The 19,204-nt window shown below is 38.8% G+C and overlaps 1 protein-coding gene across 1 annotated transcript in view; it reads left to right on the forward strand.

Annotated features, from left to right (window-relative positions):
- Positions 1-648: 648 nt before the first annotated feature.
- LOC149310940 (plasminogen-like) overlaps positions 649-19,204 on the forward strand; it is a 61,790-nt gene continuing 43,234 nt past the window's right edge. Inside the window, exons 1-2 of the mRNA XM_089530094.1 lie at positions 649-703; positions 18,880-19,015. Coding sequence (XP_089386220.1) covers positions 655-703; positions 18,880-19,015 — 185 coding nt within the window. The 5' untranslated portion in view covers positions 649-654. The remainder of the gene's footprint in view (positions 704-18,879; positions 19,016-19,204) is intronic.

Genomic DNA, 19,204 nt, shown 5'->3' on the forward strand with positions numbered 1-19,204 from the left:
CTAACTAAACTCACCCTGAAATGGCTATAAGTCAACCCAGGCTAAGCTTTTCCCATGGCTGCTACATGGTTGTTTTTAATTGCATGAACAAACTCTGATTGAACAATGCTTTTAGCACTGAATTTATAAAAAGGCACTGAAGTTGTTGTTGTTGCTACTGCTGTTGTTGTTATTGTTTTTAGTCTAGTGGCAGGCCATAGTGCTATTCCAGCCTTTAACTGACCAAAATAAGAATGGGCATCTTCCTGACATAGGGGTCTTAAATTGGACATTCCCCAGTTAGGGGTCACTAGCTCTTTGTGGGTCAAAAGATCTTTGCCACTGCCGTTAAAAAATAAGATCTGGGACATGCACGTTGTCCATCCCAGAACTAAAGGAAAGTCAATAATTTCTGAGCAAAACTCTTACATATATCGGAAAATGTGTTCCACCTTTCCCCAACATCTCATCAAACATTTAAACGTTATTTTGTAAGTTGAATTCAAGGTAATGTTTGAACATTTAGACCAGACAAGAGAGGCCCAGAGCACTGAGAGAATGTTTAACTCAACTGACTATCTCATTTGCTCGATGCTTGTCTAACGCTAAGCTGAGTCAATAAAACTTTGTCCACTGAGACACAGAGCTTTCAGCTTACAGGTTGCCTGTCCAAAAATGGGGTCTTGCAAAGATATCTTTCTACTACTTTTATTTCTCTGTACAGGTAAGGCTGTCTTTATACTTTTAAAAAAGAAAAGAAATTAAGGCATTGGACTAGGTTTTTAGAAATGGCATGTAATCTTCTAGTTATGCTGGACCTGTCATCTAAACCTGAAATCTGATGAGCCCAAGTAAAAGCTTGTAATGTCCTTAGCCCATATGTCAAATAATTGATAACTAGATCTTCTTCTTCTTCTTCTTCTTCTTCTTCTTCTTCTTCTTCTTCTTCTTCTTCCGCCTCCTCCACCTCCTCCTCCTCTTCCTCTCTCTCTCTCTCTCTCTCTCTCTCTTTCTCTCTCATATAGTAAAATAATGTGATTTTCCAAATGCTATGCAGTCTCAAGACCTATTGTATTAAAGGAGTTAACTTAGGAGTTCTGTTCTTACATATAAATCTAAATCCCATTGTTACTCTTGCTTAGAGCAGGCCTTTGAATCAATGAAATTTGTCTATATGTTGACTTACCATTCAACAATTGATTCATTGGGTCTACTCTAGTTGGGATTAAACAATAAGATTTATAGTAACGTTCAGTGACTTCCTTAAGGGTATGTCTCCCCATTAAACATTTGCTGTGCCCTGCTGTACAAAAATAGAAAAAATATTTGGTTCCTGTATTTTAAAATTTATTATAATAACCCCCATAACCTATTATTTTCCTTCCAACTGCACAGGACAGCTCACTTACAGATGATGGGGCAAATTATGCTTAGATTTGGCTATAGCACTATTTCAAGTTCTGTCAGATCATTCACCAGCTAGAGCTACATTCCTATTTTAGTCAGCTAGGGAGGGTGGCATGCTAGATGTGCATCATGTTGTTGTTGTTATAGAGTTTCAGAAGTGTTCAGTGGCTTCCATCAGAGGACAAACAAGACTTTTTCATAAAGAAGCTTGAGACTGTCACTACAGTAACTTAGCATAACCAATATAATAACTACAAGAGTGTTGTTCTTGTCATACTCTACTGGGAGACAGGTGGTCTTTCCCACACATCTTAATTCTCAGTTCACCAACAGTGCTGTTGCATATTCCTTTCTACAAGTTCCAACTGGAAATCTCAGATCTCATTGTTTGGGCCCTATCCTCTACCTTAAGTAGTTTCCAATTTGTTGTTGTTGTGTGTTGCCAAGTCATGTTTGATTTATGTCAATCCTATGATTGAGAAACCTCCAAGGGACACTGTTATCAACAACCTTGCTCAGATTTCTCAGACTTAGTGTTGTATGTTTCTTTAAGTCACCTGTTGACTTATGGCAACCCCATGAAATTCATTGGATTTTCTTAGGCAAGAAATACTCAGAGGTGGTTTTGGCAGTTTCCCATTCAAGTACTAACCAGGGCTGACCCTGCTTAGCTTCCAAGATCAGACAGGACCTGGTACCTTTCAGATATTTTGGCCCTATAGCATCTATTAGTAATGTGGCCTTACACTTTTCCAGCCATTATCTTACACCATCTTGGGATATGTCCAAGATACAACAGCTTCAGTTTAATCATTTTAGCTTCTAGTAAGAGTTCAGACTTGATTTGATTTGGATCCGTTCATTTGTATTTTTTATGGTCCATGGTGTCTATAAAACTCATCTCCAACACCATGTTTCAAATCAGCGGATTCTGTCGGGGATGCTTTGATTGAGAGTTCCTGCATGGCAGAGGGTTGGACTGGATGGTGCTTGCAGTCTCTTCCAACTCTATGATTCTGCGATTCTATGATTCTATGAGATTTTCTTTCTTGTCAGCTTTCTTCACTGTCCAGCTTTCACACCCATACACAGAATTCAGAAATACTATGGCATGGATGATCCTAACTTAGTACTCAATGATATATATATTTAAACCTCATATAATTCTTTATATAGTTGCCCTTCTTAGCCCCTGTCTTCTAATTTTTTTGACTACAGTCCCTATTTTGTGGATGACTGAGCCCAAGTATAGGAAATATTTCATATTTTGGTGCCTCCGTGATCTACATTAAAACCATACTTATACACTTTCTTCCTTAACATTCTTCAGGAGTTGTTTCAAGTCTGCTGGTTATATGATGTCATCTATATACCTTAAATTATTGATGTTTCTTCCTCCAGTTTTATTGGAAGAAGAAGCTACAGAAAGGAAGTTTCTGGCAGCAGCAATAATGAGAGTGACATTGGTGGATGATCTTGTAGAGGCAACTTTAGCTAACTCTTGCTAGTGTTGCAGAGAAGACAACACTGGTGAACAACTTCTGAATGTCTTTTACCTTAAAACCCCAAACTCTTCTATGGGACTCTATGGTGATAGTGGGCATAAGGATCAGAACTTGACTTTAGATAATGACATTGTAACTGGAAACTTGCTTCATTTATGATGAGGCAATCCAAAATAAAGCAAGTTTCCAGTTACAACATCATTATCTAAAGTCAGCCTCTGATTCTGAGGCTCTTTATCACTAAGAACTGATAAGGGGATCCCATGGCAGAGCTTGGGAAAGTTATATTTGGACTACAGTTCCCACAATCCCTTAATTAGCATGGCAACTGATCATGGAAGTTCAAAAATTAACTTTTTCAAGTTCCATCCCATAGGATGCAATATGTACAAGGTATACTTCTATATACCAAGGAGCAAGAGAATGATGAAGATGATGATAGTGGTGGTGGTGGTGACAATATAATTTTTGCAGATGTTCCAGGCTAGTTCAGTTGTTGGGATTGTATAATCATTGTTAGATGCAATCTCATTTACTACATGTTGTTTATGCACATGTATTATACTCCAGCCCAGGTGCATTTCTCTGCCAATTATGATTTTATTCTGTTTTTGAATTAATGATGTTGTTGCGTGTCTTCAAGTCATTTCTGACCTATGGCAACCCTAAAGTGAACCTATCATGGGGTTTTCTTGGCTAGATGAACAAAGAAAATGTGACTTGCCCAAGGTTACCTAGTGAGTTTCCATGATTGAGTGGGAGCTTGAATCCTGATCTACAGAGTTGTAGTCCGACACGCAAACCATTACACCACACTGGCTGTCAAGAATTTATATTACTTAATAATATCAATTATTAATTTGCTTGCAGACACAGTTAAAAGATAAGAGTTAGTAGAGTTAAAAGCTGTACAGCATCCTATGCAAAGCCTCCCTTTAAAAATAAAAATTCAAGTTTTACTCTCAAATATCTTCTTCCTCTTCAGGCTAACAACCAAACTAAAAAAATAAACTACTTCATAGCATAGAAAGGGAGAGTTATTTTATTTCTTATGAAACATATGCTCTGCCTTTCAAAGAGATTTTAACTGTAAAGTATTATAGATATAAAGGTAAATGTATTCCCTGTTGACAGGGTAGTCAAGTTGTGTCTGACCATGGGGGGTGGTGATAATCTCCGTTACTAAGCCGAAGAGCCAGCATTGTCAGAGACTATTCTGTGATCATATGGCCAGCATGATTACACAGAACACTGTTTACCTTCCCACCGGAGTGGTACCTATCTATCTACTTGCAATCGAATGCTTTTGAACTGCTAGGTTGGCAGAAACTGAGACTATTGACGGGAGCTCACCCCATCAGGCGGCACCCAGGCCTTGAACTGCCAACCTGCCAGTCTTGTAATCAACAGTCAGCATCTTAACCACTTGAGATATAGTGAAATATAATTTCTAAAAGATATAATAATCTTTTAAAATAACACAAAAAGAATGGCAGCCATTTCAGAAAACTAAAATAGTTAAAAGAGGTAAATAATTTTATTTTTAAAAAACTTTTCATCTGACACAAAAGGGAAACAAAGTTGTCCCAGTCAGAAGAAGGCCCTCAAAATAACATCTTAACATGTGGTCAACTACGGAGGCAGGCAGTCCTTTCAGGACGCTGGTCCTAAATTTTGAGAGACATAGTTCCGCTGGCTCTACAGTTAGGTAGAGTGAGATGGACACTTCAGATGGCCTGAAGCAGGAGCTGCTAGGAGAAAGCAGCAGCAAGACATTGGAAGACAGAGCTTTGTGTTAAGCAGCCTATGCTGTTCCTCCTAAGCTAACCTACCACCTTCATGTTTAGTGAAGGATGTTGTTCCATCATAGTACTGAAGTACAGTCACCTGCCATTGTATATGGGCAAGGTGTTGTGTTGTTCTCCATCGCAAGCAGCAACATGGCTTTGGGTGGCCCTGGCCAGTTTTTGGGATCTGGGGAGACTGTCATCCATAGCAACCCTGAAAGGAAAGCATAAAAATGAAACTAAATGACAATGTCATGTGTGAAGAGATAAGAGTATCAAAGAGAACACCAAGGAGTAGAATTGGCAAAAAGAAAAAACCAAAGGCAGGAAAAAGCGGTTGCCCGACTCGGCGGGCTGACCGCTTTGCCGCTAGACGCAGCGAACGACTACAAGCCCCAGAGTGCTCTGGGGCTTGCCCCAGCTCCCTATTGGTGCGCGGGGCGAAAGGGAGGCCCTTCCGCCCCGCGACGCTCTGGGAGCTGGGCTCGGTGATCGGGAGTTCCGGTCCTCCAGGGCAGATGATTGGTTCAGCTGCCCTGGAGGAGGAGTCTCCTGGTCAGGTGGTACTGAGGGCGGGGCTTAGGCCTATATAGGCCATGCTGCCAGCCCCGGCCCTCAGTCGCCGCTTGGCTCCGGATGGTTAGGAGCCAAGCAGGAAGGGAGGAGGAGCTGAGCCTTCTCCCACCCACCCACCGCTTGGGTTTGGGTTTTTTGTCACAACTTTGGGGCGGCAGCATAGGCCAGGATCTGCACGGTGTGGTACCAGGGCTACGGAGCTCTGGTTTGGGAGTCAGTCGGGACCCGGGGGCGAATAGGGCAGGCGTATGGCCATTGCGGGGGCCATAACGCGAGAGCGCCTCCCAGTGACTAGGGGCTTAGCAAATATGTGAACGCATGGCAGAGATGCGGTCATACGGTGTTCATTAGCCCCTAGGTCATCCCAATGCCTGGTGGGTGCCAGGTTGTGGTTAATCAGACAAACGTGGGGTTGTTTGATTTCGCAGATCCTGACCTCATGCTTTGTGCCAACCCTACCAATGGTTTGCTTAATAAAGTTGTGGCCTTTCCTCCAACACGGTCTCCTGTGGTTATTCGGCAGCAGCATCTGAGGCAAAGCTACTGTATCTGTGCAGGTTGGGTAAGCAGTGACAGAAACAAGGGATCAAAGATGAAGGGGGCAGGGGAACAGAAATAGCAGCTATGGTGAGAACAGGTGGGGAGAGCTGTATAGGATGGGAAAGGAAGGGAAACAGAGTCTGGCAGGCCGTCACCCATCGTCAGCTATGGCATGTCTTCATAGCCAAACAGTTGGCCATGGATTCTTCAACCGTCCATGGCTTGAAAATCTTCACGGAATTATTAATTCCAAAAAGCAAACCTTAATTTTGCCATTTTAAATAAGGGACATCATTTTACTATGCCATTGTATTTAGTGGGACTTGAGCATCCACAGATTTTGGCATCCATGATGGGGTCCTGGAATCCAATCCCAGCAGATACCGAGGGCCCACTATATTTCCATACATATGCTGCCCTTGGGAGTTATTTTGTTTGTAAATTAGTGGCTCAGTTTTTAAATTTGATAGTCATTATTTAATTATGGGGGGGGTAGATATGTGTTTTTGATGTCCCAAACATACAAATCCACACAGAGAACTGACTTCTGGAAAATTTGTCTGGAGTGGCCTTGCAGGCAATGGAAAGATTTCACTCTACTTTGAACATGGTTTGATGCCCCCAAATTACTACCATGTGCCCAGCAACTGTTTGATCTTGACAAATATTGCATATATAGAAAGAACTTCCCTATAGAGGTGAGACCAATATTTATTTAATGGAAGACTGTCAACAGTTCTCAGAGAAAAGGACTCTCCTTTGCTGGAGGTTTTTAAGTATTGGTTGGATGGCTACCTGTCAGAGATATATCAGCAGTTGAATCCTGAATTGGTGGGGGGTTTTGCTAGATGATCCTTGAGGTACCTTCCAGTGTTATGATTATTAATAGTTATTTGAGATCTTTGAACATAAGGGTGCTGTCAATCCTGATCTAACACAAGCAATGTGTGTCTTCTGTCATTCATTGTACTGTAGCTAGTCCCCTTTTGTTTCAAAGTTCAAGACCACAATCAAAACATGCTATCACATAGAAAACAATGGGCCCAAACAGACAGGCCAAAATAAAGCTGCTTCTGTTTACTTTGGAGATATGCTGTTTAAATGACACATGCATCTTAAGAGGCCAGAAGCTGAGCCAAAGCTGTGCTGAAGACCCTAGGACAGGAGCATGGCTTTGGCGCGTCTTCCAGCCTCTTAGGACGCATGCATCATTTAAACAGCATACCTCCAAAGTCGCCTGAAGCAGCTTTATTTTGGCCTGTCTGTTTGGGCCCAATGTTTCTATTTTTACTAGTTTGCAATCTCTCACAGAACCCATCCTCACTACTGAATTAAACAGAGTAGCAAATCAGTTTCAGTAGATTATGATTTTAATCTTCAGCAGCCTAAACACAAAAAGATTGTTTCCCCAGATATATTGAAGAGATGAATAAAAAATGCTGATCTCTTTGAAATAAGTTTACAATATAATCCTGTACATGTCTGTTCAGATGTAAGTCTCAGTGAAATCAGTAGGGCTTGCTTCCAAGAAAGTGTGTATAGGGGTGCAGCCTTATTCACTTATGATGTATAATTATATTTCAGGTTTAAATCAAAAGGATTACAATCTCAGTGAATAAAATTAGAAGTGGTGGTTCTTACATGCACAATCCCATTGTTCTTGTATGCCTTCATGTTGTTTCTGACTTAGGCATCCCTAAGGTGAACCTGTCACAGGGTGTTCTGGGGCTGAGAGTATGACTTGCCCAAGTTTATCCAGTGGGTTCCCATGGCTGAGCGGGGAATCAAACCCTGGTCCCCAGTGTCAGAGTCCAATACTCAAACCACTACATCACACTTACATGCACATTACTATAGATGATCTTATTCTCACAAATTGAGACCCCAAATTGATTGAGACCCCTTCTGACAATATCAGCAAAAGATGTATTTCTGCCTGACATTGAGCTGCAAGTGGTGCCTTCACACCCCAAATTATCTTGGCACCAAAAGCAGAAAATCCCTATTCCTTTTTTTTTTTTTTTTTTTGAGGGGGGGAGTACAGTAGCCCCTCCCAATCCATGAAGGATCAATTCTGGACCCCCTCGTGAAAATGGTGACTCAGACATATTCGACTCCCATAGAAAAAAGTGGAGCGTATGCCCATGGTGTACATGCGGGGCTGTGCACGGGAGTGCGCTGCCATTTTATTAATGGCTGTCCCTCCCATGACCACAGATTCCAAGTCTGCAAAAAGAGGGGGACAGCTGTAGTATTTTTATTGATATCCAAACAGAACATAGTGTTTAAACATACATACCAAATGTATATGACAAAATACATCAAACAATATCAAATACTTAAAAAGACAAGATAAAAAATAGAAAATTGACTTACTTCCTAGTATTTCATGCTTTGAAAGTAGTCTAATTGTCTAATCTGTTTGCAAATAATGATTGTTCAATTCTTTTCTTCATAGATTTTACCTTCAATCTTAGATGCAGTAAATCTTTCTAATTGATTTTTTGTCCTTCGTATTTGTAATTGTTATACAATTTTTGTTTATTTCTATAATTGTATTTTTCTATTTATCTATACAGTTTGCAAGTTTCCACTAACAGTCTTGGTTCTCTGTTTTCTATTCTTTAAAGTTCGTGATAATAGTATTTCCCCAACACTTTTCCAAATATTTACTTTCTTGAGCTTCCACCTTGAGATATTTTATGCTAACTTAATCCTCTGCTCTATCTTATTATTCTTTTATTTTTGTCCACCCTATTTTTCATTATTGTGTTATGCTTATTCTTGTCTTCTTTTTTGTGTGTCTTTACTTTATTGTGGGCTGGATGAGGGAAAACAAACTCAAGTTGAATCCAGGGAAAACAGAGGTACTAGCAATAGGTTCCTCAAGTCCAGGGATGGAGATTTGTCAACATGTTCTGGATGGGATTACACTTCCCCTAAAGGACGAAGTACACAGTTTGGGGGTACTTTTGGGTCCATCTCTACAGTTATCATCTCAGGTAGATGTGATGGCCAAAAGTGCCTGGCATCAGCTTTGGCTGATACGCCAACTGCGTCCCTACCTGGACTGAAAGGACCTTGAAGCAGTGGTACTGGCACTGGTAATCTCTCGTCTTGATTTCTGCAACGCGCTCTACATGGGGCTACCTTTGTACCAAATTCGGAAGCTTCAATTGGTTCAAAATGCGGCTGCTAGATTGATCACCAGAACACCTAGATCTGACCATATAACACCTGTATTAAAATCCCTTCACTGGTTGCCAATTAGCTTCCAGGCGCAGTACAAAGTGTTGGTCATAACCTTTAAAGCCCTATATGGCTTGGGCCCGAGTTACTTGAGGGAATGCCTCTCCCTACATAATCCGTCCTGCACTCTCAGAACATCCAGGAAGAATCTTTTGGATTATCCAAATACCAGATTATTGTCAACTAATGGCCCCTAAACTGTAGAATGCTTTACTGGTAGAGATCTGACTGATTACTACTCTAGAAGCTTTTAAGAAAGTGATTAAAACGGACCTTTTCCGGTGGGCTTATCCCTCTGATCTTTTATGAAACTGAAGGGACATCCCACTCTGAGTAAGTGAATGATATGTTGATATATGGATTTTAATGTGCTGTCTTGATTTTAAGATGTATTTTATGTATGGAAATTGGTGTTCCATTTTTATTATTGTAAGGCAGCCTCGATCCGTAGGGAGAGGCGGGAAATATAAAAAAACTTTATTATTATTATTATTATTATTATTATTATTTATAATTCAAAAGAATGTCGAAAGTTCAAATTCTGTTATTTTTGTACAGTGGACCCTTTGTATACACGGGGGATCTGTTCTGGACTCCTCTGTAAATGGAAAAAATGCAGAATGTCAAGTCCCATTGTTTGCTATGGCTGCACGCTCCCATATGAGGTGCTGCACTCACTGCAGTCACATGCACCATTTTAATGCCCAGAGCTTGCCATCTGAATAACCTTGAGTCCACGGATGGCAGGCCCATGTACAGGGTGGGCACACTGTATTCTTTTTTTACTTCTTTAAATTTCATTATATTATCAGAGTGCAAATTACTGTTATACTTTCTGTAGTCTCTATCCTTATTAATAACTTTTTGCATTGTACTGTTTTCCTTCCTGTTGTGTAGCATTTAGATAATAAAAAGTTTTCTCCCATGTTTTACCATCACCAACAATCAGATTATAACCTGCTCTATTTGACAAAATGTCCATTTCCATCATCTCACTTTCCCAAATATTTGAGTAATATGTACCAAACTTTCTCAGTTCTTTCTTCTGTTTTCCCTTTCATCCAGCAAGTCATTTTATCCAGCATTGCCATTTCATAGAATTTAGTTAACCATTCTTCAATTGTTGGTATCTCTTCCCACTCCATCCCCCCCCCCCCCGCATAATTTTGCATATGTCATTCTTGCTGTTGTCAACATAAAAAATACAAGCCTACCATGTTTTTTTCTTTATTTTGTTATCTATCATTCCTAAAAAGAATATCTCTGGTGTAAGAGGAATGGAAAATCCCTATTCCATACTCCACAAGAGTTTCATCTCCTCCACTGCAGCAAAAATACAAAAGTGATAAATAAAAGTAACAATCTGATGATAATTCAAGACACTGAAAATCAGTTCTCTGAGGCAACCACCAGAAGATCTGACCACATATAATGTACACAATATGATTAGCACGTGTATGGTGGGTTTTTATAAATTAAATGCCAGGCTGAATTCATGTAGCCCAATGTCAGTGAGTTAGTGGATCGACTTGAGGGTTTATTCTAAGTTTAAATCCTCATTTTGGAACCCAGTATGGATTTGCCATCCCAGTAATATGGTGGCAACCAACCATCATTGGACCATGATGTTCCTCTGTGTGTGATTGTTTTTTTTTTTTTTAAGTTTTTATTTATTAAAAACATTACAGTAACAATTGACCATTGTTTCGGATTACATAGCATTCTCTTATTGCTCCAAGCAATTTACAGTTTACATCAGTTTACTTTTCCTATCTTGACTATACATACATATGTATTTATATTTTAAACTCTTCAATCGTTAACTTCTAATACTAAATTTTGTCCTCCAGTTTCCAGTAATCTTTTAAGAAAACATCTAATCTCTTCCAGTTCTTGTCCTCCTCTTTTTTGTTGTTTAATATCGTAGTAAGTCTTTCCATTTCTTTTAAATCTATTATTTTTTGTAACCATTCATCTATCTCTGGTACTTTTTCATTTTTCCAATATTTAGCCAAAGTTATTCTGGCAGCTGTTACAAAGTACAACATAATTTTCCAATATCTTTTTTCTTCCTCTTTTCCCAAAAAATCCGTCATATTAAGTAAGTACAGCTCTGGGACCATAGGGAACTTTATATTAAACATCTCCTGTATTATATGGTGTATTTTTTCCCCAAACGACTTAATCTTATTACATGCCCACCATATGAACATATGAAAATATGTTCCTTTCTCAGAGCTGCATTTCCAACACCTGTCGTTACATTGTTTATACATTTTAGCCATTTTTGCAGGCGTGAAATACCATCTGTTATATACTTTTATATAGTTTTCTTTGAGGTCTTGCGTCACTGTAAATTTCATAGTCTTTATCCAGGAGTTTTCCCATTTATCCATATTAATTGTATGTCCAATATCTTGAGACCATTTCGTCATACTTTCCGTAACAGTTTCACATTCCAAATCCCAACTTAAAAGTAATTTATATAGTTTTGCAATCTTTCCTTTTTCTTTACACCAGACTACCTTATCTATTTCGTTCTCTTTTTTTTTCAAACCCTTCTTTTACCTTATCTTGCTTAAATCTGGATTTTATCTGTATATATACAAACCAATGAATATTTTTGCCTTCCAGTTCCATTTCTTCTTTTGATTTTATATCTGTTTCCCCTTTTTTATTTATTTTTAATAGGTCTTTGTATCTTATCAATTTTGTATTATCCCTTCCTCTACTAAAAAATGCCTCCTGAGTGGACACCCACGTTGGCATTTTTTGATAATATCTTTTTTTCACTATGTTCCAGATTTTCAATAGAGGTTTACGAACAGCGTGATGTACAAAGTCTGTATCGGCCTGATGTTTTTGATACCAAAGATAAGCATGCCATCCAAACTCCATGTTACTTGATTCTATACTTAACAATTTTTCATCCTCTGCCTTTATCCAATCCATGATCCACACCAATCCACATGCCCAATAATATGTTTTTAAATCTGGAAGTGCACAACCACCTTTAACCTTTTCTTTTTTCATGATTTGCATTTGGATTCTTGCTTTTTTTTCCTTTCCATAAAAACTCTTTTATATCCTTATTCCAATCAGTAAACACCTTATCCTTAGTAATTATAGGTAAGTTTTGATACAGGAACATTATTTTTGGCAAGACATTCATTTTTATGGCCGCCACTTTCCCTAATAGAGATAATTCCATCTTGTTCCACATCTGCAGATCTTTCATAATATGGTTCCATACTTTTTTATAATTATTTTCAAATAGCTCTGTATTTTTATTTGTTATCCATATACCCAGATATCTTACTTTTTTTACAATCTTAATCCCTATTTTCCTCATTAATTCATCGTCTTCCTTCAATTTCATATTTTTTGTTATCATTAAGGTTTTTTCTTTGTTCATTTTTATTCCAGATAAGCTTCCAAATTCATTGAGTTCCATTAGTATATGTTCTATGCTTTCTTTTGGGTCTTCCAACATTATTACCATGTCGTCTGCATACGCCCGTATCTTATGTTCATATCCTTTAGTTCTAACTCCCTTTATCATTTTGTTTGTTCTTATTGCATTGTTTAAGACTTCCAGAGTGGTTATAAAAAGTAGTGGGGACAGCGGACATCCTTGTTTTTTTCCTTTTTCTACTGATATGTAATTAGTTTTTTGTCCGTTTATAATTATTTGAATTTTTTGATCCGAGTACAGATGCTTCAGGTTTGCTAGACATTTATTCCCCAGGCCCATGGCTTTCAGTACTTGAAACATAAATCTCCATTTTATACTGTCAAAAGCCTTTTCGGCATCGACAAAAATAAGTGCCATTTTTTTATCTTTATGTATGGTGTAGTATTCTATTGTATTCAAAATTGTTCTTATATTATACTTTAGCTGTCTTCCGGGCAAAAATCCATTTTGGTCGGTGTTTATGATATTATTTAAGATCTTTTTCAACCTATTAGCAATTATTCCAGTGAAGATTTTATAATCAATATTTAATAAGGCTATGGGCCTGTAGTTTGCTAATATCGTATTGTCTTTGCCTTCTTTAGGGATAACTGACACATTGGCTATTTCCAATGATTTGGGAATTCCTTCATTCGCAATATTATTGAAAACATGACTTAGGGCTTCTCTTATTTCTTCTAAAAATATTTTATAAAAGAGCGGTGTGAAGCCATCTGGTCCCGGGGATTTACCTTCTTTTAATGATTTTATTATTTGCGTTATTTCCTCAATTTGTACAGGTTTTTCTAAGCTTTCTATTTGTTCTTTAGATAATTTGTTTATCTCCTTTTTCTCTAAATATCTTGTAATTTTATTTTCTGCTTCAATGTCTTGTTTTTTTTCCTTAAATAACTCCTTATAGTATTCTTCAAAACTTTTCATAATTTCTTCCTGAGTGGTTATCATTTTTCCCCCTTTTTTAATTTTGTTTATTCTTTTCTTGTCTCTTTCTTTTTTTAGTTTATATGCAAGCCATCGGCCAGGCTTATTTGCACCTTCAAAATATTTTTGTCTTAGAAATTTTAATTTTTTAGCTACTTCTTCTGTGTTTTTCTGTTGCATTTTTTGTTTCAGTAAAATATATTGCTTTTTTATTTTGTTATTCTCTTTATTTTTTGTTAGCAGATCTTCTAATCTCTTTAAATCCTGTTCATCTTTCCTGTCTTTTTCTTGATTTTGTCATTTTATCTCTGATCCTTTTTTTATCAACAATCCGCGTATTACTGTTTTGAAAGTGTCCCATACTGTCTTGCTTTTTACCTCGTTGTTCATGTTTTCCTTAAAAAAAAAAATTATTTCCCTTTTCAGTAATTCATTAAATTTCTTGTCCTTAATTAAATTATCATTTAATCTCCAAGACCACTGTCTTTTATTTTGCAACAGATCTAGTGTAATTTCTATTTGGTTGTGGTCTGACAAAATTCTTGGAGCGATCTCCATTTTTCTAATTCTTGTAAGTAGATTCTTTGTAGCTAAAAATAAATCAATTCTAGATGATGAGTTGTGCGATCCAGAAGAAAAAGTGAAACCCTTCTTATTCTCGTGTAAGTGGGACCACACATCCATTAGATCATGCTGCTCTATCATTTCAAAACACGTTTTGGTTGGTTTCCCTTGGTTTTTATGAATCTTCTTTTTAGATTGTCTGTCTCTTATTGGTTTTAACACCCCATTGAAATCCCCAGCAATTATTAGATTGTTACCTGTACATTTTGCTATATCTTTGTTCAATCTTGTAAAGAATGCACTTTTATTGTCTAAAGGTGCATAAATGTTGATTAGTTCCAGCTTTTCTGTACCTGTATTGATTTCAACTGCTACATACCTACCTTCTTTGTCCTTAAATATTTCTCTTGCTTCATAATTTTTGTGTACATAAATTGCCACTCCTCTTCTCCTTTTTTTTCCCCTCTGCCGAGCAAAAAATAGTTCCTAATTTTGAATTTTTTAAGAATTTTATTTCATTACATCTGATTTTGGTTTCCTGGATGCAAATTATGTCAAACCGATTTTTTTCCAAATAATGGAAAACTTCTTTCCTTTTATGGTTTTTATTTAAACCTCTAACATTAAATGAACCAATTTTAATTCCTTTCATCATCTGTCAGTTAGATACAATTTAATACACTTCCTCCAAATTAACTTCCCCTTGTTCTAACTCTTCTCCAATCAAAATTTGACTTCCTAAATCCAAATTCAATAATTCTTCTTCTCCAGCACCTTGTATATCTAAATTGCCTTTATTGTTACCCCCTTGTTGTAATTCCCCTTCCTCTTCCTTCTTGTCTTTTTCTTTTTTTCTTTCTCCTACCTCATCTCTTCTCAATTGTACTGCTAATTTCTTATAAAATTCTTTTGCCTTTTCTACAGTATTTAATTTGTATCTTTTTTGTCTGTATGTTACCGTAATCCCTTCTACTTTCTCCCACCTATATCTTATTTCTTTCCTTTGTAGCACTTGTGTTAAGAATCTATACTCCTGTCTCTTCTTTAGTACATAAGCCGGGACGTCCCTAAATAATTCAATTTCTTTCCCGTCTATCACAAATCTTTCATCGTAATTTATTTGACATAGTTTCTCCCGAACCCTCATATTAGTAAAACAAATAGCTACATCGCGAGGTAGGTACCTTTCTCTAGCAAATGTTGAATTAATTCTAAAGATTTTTTCCGTTTGCACATCTAATAGTTCTTCCTTCATGTCCATAAATCTTGCTAGTTCTGGTATTAACTCTTCCATTAATTGTTCATTTTTCTTTTCCGGCAGGCCTCTAATTTTTACGCTCCTTTCCCTATATCTAATTTCTTGCAAGAGAATATTCTGTCTATCTTGTTCCCTTTCTGTATTTATTTTCTCAGTCTTTTCCTCCAGTTCTTTTGTTCTTTCTGTTACCTCTTCTACGTCCCCCTTTATATCTGAAATTTCTTTTGTAATTTTATCTATTTTTCTGGCTATGCCCTCAATTGCTTTATGCATATCAGCCCGTATTTCTTCACTCGTTTCCTTTAGTTCCTGTCTGCTTTGTATTTTAAATTTCCTTAACTCTTTCAAAATCGTCATTGATATATCTGTTTGTTTATTTGACATCTCTATGGAGCCTCTCCTTGAGTTAGAGAATACTTTAGTTTGTGTAAAGGACTGAGTTTGTGTTTGGGTTTTTGACCTTGTGCCTGTTGCCATATTGTTTTAATAGAGCATTTTTTTCCTACTATAATTTCCCACTGTTTAGAGCACAATACTTTGTTTCTATGAGGATATTCCGTTTGTTTCTTTTCCTAAACTTCTAAGCTAATGTTTTTTATTATTTTTATTATTTTCTAACTTATACAAATTCGGTTTCCTCCTTGTTTCCCCCAATCAGTTACTTTGACAAATAAACTTAGATTTCTCCCTTACTTACGACAGAAGAGTAAACAAAAACATAGTCCAGGTTAACCATGTAGCAATTGCTTAAGAGCACTTTTACAATGTCTATATTGTGTTGATGGGAAATTGCAGACTGTAGCACTAGGCTTACCATGAGCGACAATGGCTACTCTACAGCCCTCTCCCTCCCTCCAAAGCAGACCCTCCCCAAAGAGACCGCTTCAGAAACAGTGCAAGAGGCCCCTTACAAGTCCACTCAATAACCCCCCTTCATGGGGAAGAAACCTGGGCTCCGTTGGAGCCCAATTTATCGCTCAGGAAATGCGGGGAGACCTTGGTCTCTCACCGCTAGCGTCTGCTTTCCCAGTTCTTTGTCGAGGAGACCTGCTAGTCCGTGGGGCTGGCACTGGTCCCACCCCAAACGCTCCTCCGCTGCTCCGGCTGGGGAGATGGAAAGGTGGGGGGTTTTTTATACCCTCCCGCGCCTCACCCGGTGGCTGCGAGGGAAGCCGCTGGTCCGTGGGGCTGGCGCTGGTCCCGCCCCAAACGCTCCTCCACTGCTCCGGCTGGGGAGATGGAAAGGTGGGGGGGGGGTTTATACCCTCCCGCGCCTCACCCGGTGGCTGCGAGGGAAGCCGCTGGTCCGTGGGGCTGGCGCTGGTCCCGCCCCAAACACTCCTCCGCTGCTCCGGCTGGGGAGATGGAAAGGTGGGGGGGTTTTATACCCTCCCGTGCCTCACCCGGTGGCTGCGAGGGAAGCCGCTGGTCTGTGGGGCTGGCGCTGGTCCCGCCCCAAACGCTCCTCTGCTGCTCTGGCTGGGGAGATGGAAAGGTGGGGGTTTTTTATACCCTCCCGCGCCTCACCCGGTGGCTGCGAGGGAAGCCGCTGGTCCGTGGGGCTGGCGCTGGTCCTGCCCCAAACGCTCCTCCGCTGCTCCGCCTCTGTGTGTGATTGTTAGTTGAACCATAACATGTGAAGTTTGAAGCCTCCCCACCCCACCACAATTCTTGTGGAAATACTCATCGTCAGCAGTGAGTATATCTAATAAATACCACTACAAAGCACATTCCAATGAACGTCTCCCCAATTAGTGCTAAGCATCACTATTATGCAGGGAAAAGTCCCTCAAAGAGGACAACTAGGGAGAGAAAGCTTAGCTTTCCATTTTACAGACTGCAGTTCCACCAACAATTGTAAATCACCATCACTCATAACTAGAATTCTTTTTTTAAAAGGTAGCATGACATGGTTGCTGCTTGCACCATTAATGTCACATGGATTTAGGTTCTCACACTGCCTAATGGTAGAGCTGACCCTGCTTGAGTCTTCTGCAAACATTTGTTCTTCTGGAATTAAGGTGATGTGATGTATCAGTTGTTCTCTGTGCTCATAGTTTGTTACACAGAGTTGTATTTTAGGTGTTTTTCTTGGACTGTATGCCAATTTTATTGAAATATGCACCAAAAGCTTTGTGTAGAATGTGATCTTGAAATGTAAGAAGGTATTGTGTAACTTCAAGTAGTTTCTGACTAATGGTGATCCTCAAGTGACACTCTCACAGGGTTTGCTTGGCAAGATTTGTTCACAGGAGGTTTGCCACTGCCTTCATCCAAGGCTGAGAGAGTGTGACTTGTAGAAGGTCACCCAGTGGGTTTCCAGGGATTTGTATTAGTATAGTTCTGGAGATCAGGGTTCAGTCTTCACTCAACCATGGAACTGGGCAACCTTAGATAAGTCACACTTTCTCAGCCCAAGATAACCCCATGATAGAGTCACCTGGTTGAAATAAGTTGAAAAGACTTGAAGGCACACAACAACAATAACAACAACACGGCTTCACTTTAGCCTGGCAGTTCAAGGCTGAGAACAGGCCAGAAGGAGTATACTTTCCTTTTAGCAATCTGGTCATATAGGTTTTATAGCTGTTGAGATGTGAATACTTGATACTAGCATCATTCTAATTTCCACAGTAGTAGCTTTGATAACCAAGCTACTTTTTATCTATTTTTTAAAATTGAATGTTTTAGATTAGGCAACTTTGTTTCTCTAAAGTTCTAATCATGTGGAGAATGGAAACCCCAAAAGGAAATGACTTAATAGCATTTGCCTTTAATAACTAAGGCTTGAACTACTTGATATGGCCAAAATAGTATAGTGATGTTTGAAGTGCCAGCCCTCTATTGTTTTCCCACTGGCTTTTTAGCTTCTATGAAATGTAAGCTAGGAAAATCAAATGGTACTCTAGTGATGGTACAATGTAACAATAAACTAAGGTGCAGTACAGACCTCCCAAAACAGACCTCCCACTGGTGCACTCGGTACATAAGCACCAGCGGTGCTTACATAACAATGGTGGCACCCATATATACAGGGCACCGCCATTGTTATGCTCTTGTCACCTGCGAGGGTCGTGGGGCGTGTGGGCGCTCCACCACCAGGCAAACCTAGCACATGATGAGGCATCACAAAGGCCCGTATGTATCGGACCAATGTAATAGAGAATTTCCTGCTACTTTAATTATATTGCAAAGCTGATGCCTAAGGCAGGCTGTCTCACTCTGTCTTATAGTAGTACAGAGGACATAAAGTCATGAGGTGGCATGTTTCTCTGTCTGCTATAAATGTCAGCCAATGAATTAGTGAGAAGATGCATGGTGGGTTTGTGACCTTGTGTCATGAGAAACACAAGACATCGTAGGGATGTCTGTCCATTACAATGATTCATGCTGTATATACAGAAGTTCAGAAGGTGGTAAGAATATGTAGATGAGTTCACACCTGAATTGTACACTTGTTCTGGAAACCAGTCAAATCAGGATGCAGATCATGAGCAGAACTGAATGAATAAGGGCAATGCTGAATACGGAATGTTATCAGCCAGGGTTATCGAAAAGTATGCTTTTATTACCTGCAGTATTTTCATTTTTAAAATTGTCTGCACTTATTTCTTTCAGTTCATGGAGAAATACTGGATAGCTATGTAAAAACAGATGGTGCTTGGATACTTGGACAATATAAAAAATTCTATAGAACTCTTAATAAAGAAGAATGTGCAGAGAAATGTGAAGCTGAAACAGCATTTTCTTGCAGGTAACTTGTTCTACTGCATACTATGAAGGATGCAGGAGTATCCTAATATTCATTGGCAATCTCAGACATCCCTGAGACATGGCTGAAATCTTATGCATACTTACCTAGAGACAAACTTCACTGAACACAATGGGATTTTCTTCTTGAATAATGAGTTAAAAAGAGATGTTGGGTAACTGGTTCTGTACT

Source organism: Sceloporus occidentalis, unplaced genomic scaffold (assembly GCF_023333645.1).
Source record: "Sceloporus occidentalis isolate IW3139 unplaced genomic scaffold, rSceOcc1.0.p SCAF_6, whole genome shotgun sequence".
Lineage (NCBI taxonomy): Eukaryota > Metazoa > Chordata > Lepidosauria > Squamata > Phrynosomatidae > Sceloporus > Sceloporus occidentalis.